General features: G+C 33.0%; 1 protein-coding gene across 3 annotated transcripts; it reads left to right on the top strand.

Annotated features, from left to right (window-relative positions):
• Window positions 1-3,105: 3,105 nt before the first annotated feature.
• Window positions 3,106-11,762, top strand: LOC725664. Of its 3 annotated transcripts, none has more exons than XM_026439809.1 (7): window positions 3,106-6,775; window positions 7,055-7,365; window positions 7,635-7,939; window positions 8,221-8,466; window positions 8,821-10,032; window positions 11,297-11,369; window positions 11,451-11,762. In XM_026439809.1, the coding sequence occupies exons 1-5, from the start codon at window positions 6,345-6,347 to the stop codon at window positions 9,115-9,117; spliced, it is 1,590 nt and encodes a 529-aa protein (XP_026295594.1). In that variant the 5' UTR covers window positions 3,106-6,344; the 3' UTR covers window positions 9,118-10,032; window positions 11,297-11,369; window positions 11,451-11,762. The 3 variants fall into 3 exon arrangements, with proteins under 3 accessions (XP_026295594.1, XP_026295593.1, XP_026295592.1); XM_026439808.1 differs by having other exon boundaries at window positions 10,899-11,369; XM_026439807.1 differs by having other exon boundaries at window positions 3,107-6,775; window positions 8,821-9,122; window positions 10,899-11,369.
• The last annotated feature ends 223 nt before the right edge of the window (window positions 11,763-11,985 follow it).

Below are 11,985 nucleotides of genomic sequence, written 5' to 3'. Positions count from 1 at the left end.
TCGTGATGTCAACGGAAGTGCAGTTATAAAATATTTAAATGATAAAAGATTGTCGCGTACCATCGTTTCTGACAGCAAAACTGTCGTTCTAAATGGAACGAGCTCGATTCTGGGAACTGTGAAAACCAGACTTGTTAAAAACACCTGTAAAGTTGGCAATGCGGCCAATTTTATTCCTTCGTGGAAAATTTTCGAAATCAAACAAGATTTCCTAAGAATTATCGAGAAATAGATAAATTTCCATTATTCGAAGATTATCAGCATGAAAAATATTTATTATATATCTATCTAGGCTTCGATATGAAAAATTATTTTCTTCGATATATAAAAATTCTCAAAATTCTGAGAAGTAAAAGAAGTTTTAAAAAAAGAAAAACATAAATTATTTCCACTTTCTCTCAATATAAGCCATAATATCAACAAATGTCACGTAAGGGAACAAAAGAATTCTTCGAACTTTAAAAATAATCCACGATCCTTATATTTCCACTCTAATACGCTTTATTCGAGGAAAGAGGCGATATCCAGGTGAACGATGTTTCTCAGATTTTATTCTGATATTTCTCAGACTTTATTCTGATGTTTCTCAGATTTTATTCTGTCGTATCTTTTCCGGAATAGGTTCGACAGGAATTGTTTTCCAGAAACTCGTCATCGCGAAGATAAATGTTCAGACAAGTGGCTCCACCTTCGCGATCCGTGAAACAATCTAACCTAGCTTAATTTAACCACGTTAATAATGAATCACACCGCGATTTCGCTAAGTTTTACGATTGTGATTGTGTCTAGAAGTGGGCGGTCGTCGAAGGCCTGGCGAGGATCGATCTGCGATTTTTCTCGTCGCGTGTGGAATTAATGCATCTGCACCGGTTCCAGGAACGTGACATTAATTGCAAAGGACGAATGTCGACGAAGAATGGTGACACACGTATTCTCTATGGAGAATTATAACAGGCAATTTATTCGCTTTGTTTCTTGCTAGTTAAAAGTCAGATTTTTAAATGAGGATTTTAAACGAGGAAAGCTCTGAACAAAATCTACAAATCAATACTTTCAATGCTAATACAATAAGAGGAAACTTGGTTAAACACTTGGCAAATTTTTATAATGTAAGAATGTAATGTAAGAATAGAATATAAGAAGATTAATGAAGATTTGTATTGATTGAGTTGATGGGCTTTTATACTTGTTTAGAATTCTTATATCGAGAGATATATTATATTAGATTATATATTTCAACAATATCTTTATGCTTAAATATTAATTTTATGATGGTTTTCTTTTAATGGAAACCTAAAAATATATATAAAGAAGAAATCTTAAAGAAACATAAGGATTTTAATTTCAATTGTTAAGTGATTCTCATTAACTTTTATTTATTTTATTCTTATCTTATAATATTATCTCATAATATAATAATATGACATAATAATTATGATTGATAGCTACTTCATTCCTTAAATTTAGTATTGAAGTATTTATTTTCTTATTTTAACATAAAAATATAAAGAATAATAGGTAATAGATGGATAAAACAAGGAGAAAAATCTGTCAATTGATTGAAAACATCTAATTAATTGGTTAAGAACAATTATTCTCATTTATTTAATAAATCCTTTATATTCTAAGAATTTAAATGAAACAATATTTTCTAATAATATATCAATTCATTAGATTTCATTTTATATAATTAATCTATAATATAAATAACTTAGGTAGTGTTAATTATCAAAAGTTTTAGATATAGACAATGATTAACTCATCTTTTATTATTTTTTATAGAATGAAAATGATAATATTAGCAAAACAATAAGAAAAATTCATGAACAATATTCTTTTTAAAAAGAACTATACTATTTATATTATTCAAATTCGTTCAATTATGATTCTGTTTCTTCATAGATAGAATCTCACAATTATATAATAATTATACAAAATTATAACTAATAACTTACTAAAGTAATGCTAATTGCAAATCAGAAATTATATTATGGTAATAACTATGCAACAGCCACTTAACTAAACACTTATATGAATGAAAACATAACCTATAAACATAACTACTAAAAATTCTCTTCTTCCAACAAATCATTCCGCATCTTTCATCCGCGCTCCATCTTTGGAATCCAACTCGGCAGAACATAAGAACGCATCTGTGAGAAAAGAGAAGCCGTAAGAGGTCTGAGCGTGCGTTACGCAAGAAAATACGCTTTCACAAGCCGCGATAAGCGTTACTTTAGCGGCGGGTGTCCTTTTGTCCAGCCGACAGCGCGGAATTGGCCACCGTCCTGTGCCGCGGTTTCTCGGCCGTCTTAATGACTGATGCAAATACGCGTCGTTAGGCCTTGTTGGGCTCGTTTCGCTTCTATTTGTCTTTATAGCCCCGGCGTCGGCCATCTTGCGTCCTCTTTGCCGTGCCACTACCGCAGACAGTGGCCGAGTGATTTGTTTTTCGCGCCAGTTTGATGAGATTTCCCGCGCCTGTTCCGATGCTCGTTCCAGAGAGCTCGTTTGCGATGATGATGATGGTGATTTAATGGGTATCTTATTGTTTGTTTAGGAGGGATACGTTGGAAATAGGTATGATGAAGCGCGGTAGATTGGTTTTTAAAAAGGTCGTAAAGAAATTTATCGTGGTACATTGCGGATGGTAGAGTAATTGTACGCTGTGCTAAGATACTGCGTGTGATTTGTAATATACGTACCCTGTTGAGCAGAGGGTCTTGAGTTATTTCAATATCGATGGTCTTTGGAATTTTTATTGGATTTTTTTTTTCTGTCCAGTAATTTGTCCTTTCAAAACAAGATTATAATTTCTTCATTTTTATAATGACTTAAGATAATGATCTAATAAGTCGATTGAAGTTATCTTGTAATGGAATTGTTGGAAAAATATTAATCTAGAATACGAAATGCATATTATTTTCGTTAATAATTTTCATTCTCGAACGAGAAGAAATTATTTTTTAAAAAAAAGAAAAATTATATTCTATTAAAATTTCAATAGATCTATATCTACCTTCATTATTTTAATACGTGTAATTTTAAAATCTTATTATATAAACTTGTAATTCTTCTTACTGAACCAGAAACCATAGGAAAAAATATTTATTTTAATATACAACTTTTTCATTCCAATTTTGATTAATTCCAAAAACCTAACTTTTTTTTCTACTACTTCCATTAATAAAATCGTTTCTAATCGCAATAAGATGAAGCTCCACAGCCTTTGATTGAAACAAAGCGAAATAATATGAAAGTTTTTCGTTTCAATGCTAGGGTTAACAAGACTTTTGCACGCGAGTTAATTAGGATATCGTCTAGATCGTTTATTTTTGTTGGAAATCCAGGACATCTGAACTATCGCAATTGAAAAACAGTGTTTTCAATCACCATATCGAGGGTAACGAGAATTAAAATAATTATCTTGTGCTTTCCTCATTTATATTTATATATCCATGGATTTAACTATGGAAATAGAAAGATTTCTTCATGATTTTATTTCTGTCTTTACAATTAGACAATTATTATAACGAGGATTCGATTTGTGTATTTTAATGTGTTTTATTATAACTCAACTATAGAAAAACCTTGGAAAAGTTTTGTATCAATCTTTTGCAAATGATAGCATACTTGTAATGTGTTTAGTATATTTATTTTTAACACATATATGAGATAGAATATTCAAATTCTAGTTGAACTTGTTCTATTAAAGATTTCATCAATCGATGTATCGAGCTGTTCTATAAATCAAGCATCCTGTAACTATAAATTTGATCATAACTTAGCATAACGTAAAATATAGATGCATTATGAATACAATATGAATATCTTTTTCATATGATTGCAATCTATGAATAATTATGATTGTAATCATTATTAATACACTACATTGTGTACTTATTATTGTGTACATTATTATTCTGTGTCACGTGTTATCTCATAATTTCAGTATCGTATGAATATTACATTAAAAAGTAATTAGAATTATTGTTTATTTAATATTAATCTTTTGCATCGTGAATTCATATTTCTTTTGATATTAATAAAACGAATCAAAATTAAAGTTATATTAGAACAAACTGAGGGAACAATTATAGGGCAAGTGATTGAAATCAATAATTTCCAATTAATATTTTGTAATATTTTTATAAAAATACCAAGATAACACGAATTTATAATTTTTATACGTGACTTTATACGTGATGTAAAAATTATTAAACGGAATAAATAGATGAGACTCGCGTGGATAATTCATACATGTTCGAGTTTTTTATTTATATGCTGATTGAACAGAAATACTTGGAATTCGCAACAACGTGGAAACTTTTAGTTTCGCAGCCGCAAGTTCAAACGAGTTCGTTTCGAATGTTTTGTGCAATCGTGGATCGAAGCGAAATTCGAGAGCTATTCCAATTACGAAATATCGAACACGGAAATCACGGAATCTCTTCCTGTTTTCGTAAGAAGGAAAACAAATTTTTAAGGTTATTATACTTTTTTAAACGCGATAACACGAGTTTGGATTGGAAAATGAAAGTTCGAAGGATTTATCGCGAGCAAGCTTATCTTGATCGAATTTAAATATTCGAATTAAAGATTGAAATTGAATTCAACATAAAATCAAATTAATCTCCCTCTTGTCGGCAAGATATGTAATTGCTTAGTATAATTCAATATCTTTTGATGATTTTTAAAAAAAATTGTTTTTCGTAGAAAATGTTTATCAAGCCTTTTAACAATATTCATAAATATTATTGGAAAAGAAGATGAAGAATTTTTTTTTTTTTTTTTTTTTTTAGATCAAATGCATTGTGCAAATCTCTTTGATAATTACCTCTCCATATTTTACGTGCCGATATTAAAAACTTCCTTGAGTTCTATCAAATTACACATTATCAATCATATATTCTTTTAATATCTTTACGACAAACTTATCTTAATAAATATTACTTACCTGTGCTTAAAATTCCATGACTTATGAACAAGAATGTACATAAACATCTTTTATAATTATTTTCCGATATTTCCATTTAATAATACGCAAAAAGAAAAAAAAAAAAAGAAAAAAAATATCGTTAAGGAATATCTCACGAAATTACGTAACAATGACAAAACAAGCTTAGAATTACAAAAACAAAGGATACAGCCGCGGTTAATTCCTTTAGTTTCACGCAAGCCACTTCGGTCGCCGTTTATCTAGCGAAAATTGCGTAATTAACGTTCCATGATACGCTCCATCCATCCTGCACGATCTTCCTCGAGCAAAATGTCGGCCAAATTCGAGAAAACGTGAATCCGTTTCCAAGAACGAGATGAATAATTTTTCCTGAAATCCATTATTTGGAGCTTGAATCATCGTTCGATCGATATTTTTGAAACGCGGGCAAATTTAAAGATCCGATTATATCATCTGTATTTATCGAGACGAAATTTTTTTAAATTAAACTGTGAATTTTGAACGTTACGTAATTACAATGGAAGGAATATAAATATTTTTGACTTGGTTGGAATTGAGATAAAATCGAATCGTTGGAGAACGACTTCTATGGTGGAAAAGAAAGAGCAGTAAAGTTTTCACAGCAACTCGACCAAGTATTCCTTCTAGGAATACTCTGTCAAAGGGTTAAAGCTTCGTTTAAAAAAAACGAACCGACATAAGAACGCAATAAACTTGTCCACAATTTTCCACCACGGTTTTCCACGAGTCTGAAACACGTAGTCTACCCATCGTAGGGATCGTAAATTGCCGACAGAACAAAAACAAGGCATGTCAAGTTCCATCTGATGTAGGATCGCGAACATACTAATTATCGTGGCTAGACCGCGAATTAGGGGCGTAAGACTAAACGGAGAGGATCGTCGTTGCGACGACATACGCCGTCGAGACGTGTTATCGTCGGCCTCGATCTCTCTTCTTCATCTCTTCCTCTCCTCGTGTCCACAGGAAGACGCAACAAGATTTTTACCGTGTAGTATCTTTTTGCGCGTACAAAGTAAGAATTTTCCATTCCATCAAGAATAAATTCGGATATTCTGATAACCCGAACTGTTATGTTTCATTTCATATAATTACTTGTTGATCGAGAACGTAATTATAATCACATTTATTAAATTGCACCAATCCTTGATTGGTTCGAAAAATACATAAATGCTCATCATTGTGCAAAAATATCTTGGAAACAAAAAATAATCAATGCTTAGTGAAACCGGCCACGAATGATTGCATGCGACTTTGAATTATGAGATTGAAATTAACCTATCGTTGGCAGTTTTACAGTTCTAACCTGTAAAATAAATAGATCAACGGATAAATCTATCACGCAAACTCACTGTGAAAGAAAATGGCGAGGAGGAAAGAGGCTGTGCTCCAAGTCGAGATAGAGAGCGAGGACGATTGGAAACAATTGTTGGAGAAGAAGGGTTTGATACTCATCGACGTTTTCTCGTCGTGGTGTGGCCCGTGCGTCGCTATGGTGAGCATGCTTCGAAGCGTGAAAATGGAAGTCGGTGATGCGATCAACTACGCGATCGTGAAGAACGACTACATCAGCGATCTCGAACGATTCCGGGAAAGGAGCGAGCCGGTCTGGATGTTCCTCGAAAATGGTCAAATGGTCAACATGATGTTCGGCGCCAACTGTCCCCAGCTTCGAAAACTGATAATGGCCGAGATCAAACGCGTCCAGTACAAGGAAGAGCCGGAAATGCAGCAACCGGTCAGCACTAGGACCGCGGAGGAAGAGATTGCGTGGCAGGAGAAGGAGGCCGTCAGGTATTCCTTGAAACTTTGATATAGTCAGTCAGTATATTCTACGTTACAATTTCTTTTTAACGAAACTCTGGAAATTCGTATATATATAATGGATTACAGATATTTAAGGAAATCAACATAATTTCGCTTAAAAAAATAATTGTACGGAAAAATATATTTGCATATCACAGAAACGTTCGAGTTTGAGAGTTACTTTTCTCGTAATGTGGGATAATAAAACTGGCTGTATATTATAAGCATAGTTGAAAAATGTGGTGGAAAATGAAATAATGAAACAAGGAAAGCGATCGAGGAGCGCGAACGTGCCAAGGAGGAGGCCGAGCGGCTTGAGAAGTACGAGGCGTTCTTGGCTCAGATGATATTCGAGCTGAGCGAGTTCACCGCCCTGGTTTTCTATCCGTGGGTGTTCAAAGACGAGCAGGGACGGCACAGGGACAAGTATCAGTGCCCCCCGTATCTTGAACTGGTCAATACGCTGTTCAAGCAGAACTACGACGTGCTGGAGGAGATGCGGATACAGTTGACCGAGGAAATAATCGAGAAGATGTTCGTCGAGAGTAACGAGGAGATTACCAAGGCTATCGTAGTAGGTGTGCGTCTTGAAAAAAAATTTCAAAAAGATTATTTATAGAGTTGTCTTACTAGTGGAACGTCTATCATCCGAATTAAACATCGAGAACATTCTTCTATGTTACATAAAAGAATACGTAACTCGTCAGTGTATGTTAATTTATTCCGTGTGTTCGCGGATAATCGATAGCGATTGTTGGATAATCGACGTTCTAATTTGATCGAATATAATGGGAGGAATCTATCATTTGTAATTGATAATTATATTGAAATTACGTGATAAGCGCAGGATTGACCGATGGTAGAACGATAGCGATGAGACTGAAAGGTAGACGGCCCCATCCCGATTGGCCCGTGCCCTTTCCCTTCGAGTGCCCCAAGGGGGTTAAAAGGTGCCCCACGCGGGAGATCAACGATGTAGAGAATTATCTGATACATTTGTTAACCAGCAAAGAGCCACTGCTTCAGGGTAATGTTGTCCCTTTCAATACAAATGATTCTTACATGGAGAGGCACGTGTACGTTCACGAGCCTGATCCAGAGGACGAGGAGGATTTTCCTCGCAGCCATCCCGCTGTTTGGGTGCCCCCTCAGGTATTCCTTCAATTTAACTCGCTCGTTCTTTTGAAGATTCTTCTCTTGGGATTGATAGATCATTGTTAAAAGAGATTTTAAGAATTTTATTTCTTGGTATTCCGGATATTGTAATCTAAATTCTAATTCTGATTTTTTTTTTTATTAGAATATTTAGAAAATCTCAGAAGAAAATTAACACGTTCGAATTTTATTCTGTTTCTGTTAAAAGTCTTCCGTTTCAAAGAAGCGAAACACGGTTCAAAAAACTGATTTTTCAGAATAATTTATTGATTATTCAGGCCAGAAGCAAAGTGCACGTGTACACAAGCCTCTTCGCCAGTTATATGGAATTGGTACATCCTTACGAGGAACCTGTACCCCCTCCTCCATTCTGCGCCTTCAAATTCTATTATGCAAAGTTCCCTATTCTCAGCGAGACCTGCGCCCTTTTCCCGGACGCTGTCGAATATTTTGGTGCATTCGAATTCGATGCCCCACCAATCGCGAGGCGGATAGCATCGTCCCCCGAAGACTTCGAGAGAAAGGTTCCTTCATCATCCCTCTTTTAAAAAAATATACAGGATATTAATATAACAATATTTAATAATGTGTTAGTTATAGAAGGATCTAGAAATCAAAACAAGCATAAAGTATACAAAAATATTGGTCGAATCTTATTTGTTAAATTATAAATAATTTAAATTTCTATTAGATGAGATAGAATGATGATATGATTGAAGACTGTTTCATTATCGTATATTAACACCCTGTATATTGGATGAAAAATATGAAACATATAATCAAAATATTTATATACATTTATCTCATATATATATATTTCTCTTCCTTCTCTTGCATTTGATATAAATAACTGATTAAATGGAAAAATATTAATAAAGGCGAAGTATCAAACTGGGAACGAGATATTCGTGATAATTCTCCGAAGAGTGAGCGAAGATGCTTTCCTGTCATTTGCCAGCATTGAGCCGTACTTCGTCACGGAGGATCATGAAAAGGCAGAAGCGATGATAGACGAATACTTCCCCGAGGGTGCTGAAGACGCGATCCTCGAGTTATACTTGGAAGACGAGATGGAAGAGGAAGAAGAATATTATGAAGAAGAAGAAGATATAGATCATGATATAGAGATCCGAAAAGAAGAAGAAGAAGTATTTGCTACCTACGAGTTTATGTGAATTTGGTATTTTTTTCATCTTTATATTTCCTTTCTGTTGGTTTTACATATAATGCCAGTTCTAGTCTAAGAATTTTATAAATATTGAAATAACTTGATCGTAATAGTATATTCAACTATCTGCATATTTTAAATAACATTGTGTCTAATACTATTTTCTTTTAATTTTGACGTATTAATAGACATAAACAAAAAAATTAACAAAAACATTTACCAAGTTTTTTTCTCTAGCAATGGTCTTTGATCCCGAAATTTTAGCTTGGTCAGTAAGCTCGGTCAAAAACGCCTACTAACGCAAATAATTAAAAATTTAACAATACCTGACAAAAATATATCGCATACCGATCAAATATTTCGAAACTGTACGTAAAGAAATTAACCAGACAAAGCAAACTTGTATTTTGCAATTAATAATCCTCGTTAAAAAGTACTCAAATTTGCTAATAAAAAAATTAAAAAAAAAATTTTTCTCGCATATTTCTCGATTTCTCATCACGTAGAAAATCATGAACAGATGTTTAAAAGTTTATCGAAAAAGTTTTGTCGTGCCTCGAATAATTCATAGGCTCGCTTTTTTTTTTCCGCCGACCAAGAATTTCATTCTTCGCGCGTTTTGGCAAAGCCGGGATTATACTTGAATATTCGCTGTCGTTGGCAACGTGTTTGCGTAACTTTGGCAAAATTCCAGCCGATACCACGGCCTCTGGAGGTTATATTACGCACCTGTCTCGCTGGTAATTTTTTAATCATGACCCGTCATGGTTGCCAACATACCGTCAAAATCAGCCATATTCACCTCGGTTATGTTACATTGTTACACGTCGCTTTTAATCCGTGGTTATAAATTGAACAGGATAATTGGGAGAAGATTTCAACCGACTGTAGAATTTATTCAGCAGATTAACAGCATAATCTTGTACGTCCTTTGTTATAATTATTAATATGTGAAATTATTTAAAGTGAATCGTACGGTTTACCGTATTATTTGCAAAAAGATTAGATTAGATTAGGTTAGGTTAAAACTATTACAATTTTTTGTTTTAATTTTTATTTCTAATATTTGATTTGGATTGAAATGACATCATATTGAAATTAAGGTATTTAATGAATTATTTGCAAATATACATACATTGAAATAAGATGTTAAATTGTATATAAAAAAAATGGATCAACATTTAGTTTCAGTAACATTTAGTTTCAATAACATTTAGTGTATGATTTAGATAACAAATAAAATTTATTAATTTGATAGAAATATAAATATTATTAATTTTTTATTAATAAAAATTATCATATATATTATATATATTATTATATAAATCTATATGTTTTTGGCAAGTAAATGAAATGAGATATTCTCTATTCATTTGATTCTATTCTACTAGATATTAATAATTTCTTATAATTCTTAAAGATTTATTTTTGACATATATTTGTTCACTGGTTTAAGTTTTATGTCACTTTTTATGAAGCTATTAATAATAGCTAGATTTTTTATTCATAAAAAAAGGATTTATGGTTGAAGATTATTGATTGTAGGATTTTTTACATTAAAAAGTATCTCATAATATTTTGATACAAGATAGATTAGTAAACGTTTATGACAATCATTTAAAATGATTAAAGACCATTGAAAAAAAAATTGACAATTTATTTTCTTTGATGGATTGATTTGTAGGTAAAATTGATATTTTATCAAAGATCAAAACTAGATATGGCATTCAATAATAAGTATAGCACATTAAATTTTTTTTAATATTGAAAATTAATTAATCTTTCCAGTAATAAATAATTTAAAGAAAAATTGATGCATCTAGAGACGAAATCCTTTATTTAAAGGATAATATTTTCACGGATCTTCTAGCATTAATAATCGATTATCTCATGATACAAAACACAACGAATGATATGAGCGGCAGCTACAAAATAGCACGAGATTAGCGGAAAATCAGCCGCTACCAGAGTGAATAAATTGAATCGCGCTGATCGAATTAACGAGACAATTTGTCACGCGACCGATGCAAGAAATTCACGCGTGAACAACACGCTCTCTCTTGTTCCTTCTATCCTCGCTAAATTTTGCCAAGCGAGCCGAACAATTGAACCATTAACCGAGGAGACATTAGTCATTCAGCTACTCAATCTTCCAACTAAATCGGCCATTTTCATCCATATTTTAGGGCGCGATGCATCTCGGAGGAGCTTAAAAGGAACGAGATGATTTTTTGAATCGTATCATTTAAATCTTGGAAGGTAATAGATTTTTATTTTTGGAATTTTTTCATTAATTTGAATTACTAAAGAATAAATATTATTTTTTGTTTTTTATTTCAGTAATAAATCAATAATTATTAAAAAAATAAAAAAGAACTCGATTTTGAGCGCACATGACGACCATATAATAAAATTATTCGATGATCCATGTCAATATAGCTCATAAATTTATCCAAACTCTCAAGATGGATCAAAATCTGGCACGGAACGTTTCCTTTTTTTTTTTTTTTTTCATTTTCATGCCTTGATACGCACGGTAGCGCCTAAAGCGGTCAATTGCTGAAACATCGGTAATTATTGCACAAGAATTACATAACTAAACAACCTGATCATGACGATATGGAGGAGAGAAGGGAAGTGGAGAAAAAAAAAGGCGCAAATTACAGTTACGCCGGGTAATTTGCGTCCATAACGCGTATTACGTGCCATTAACGATCGTTTCGTCTTCTTTCCTCTCGCGCACCCTCTATTTCCGTCTGCATGCCGATCAAGATCGTTTTTCTCGAATAGCGCGAAAACGTCTGCACGCCATAAAGGACGATAATCGATCGCTTCGAGCGTTCTTCGATATTAGTTGCTACCAGCATTGAAAGAA

Source organism: Apis mellifera, linkage group LG3, assembly GCF_003254395.2.
Source record: "Apis mellifera strain DH4 linkage group LG3, Amel_HAv3.1, whole genome shotgun sequence".
Taxonomy (NCBI): Eukaryota; Metazoa; Arthropoda; class Insecta; order Hymenoptera; family Apidae; genus Apis; species Apis mellifera.
Note: the sequence above shows the minus strand (reverse complement) of the source record. Positions and strands in the feature narration are given on the sequence as shown.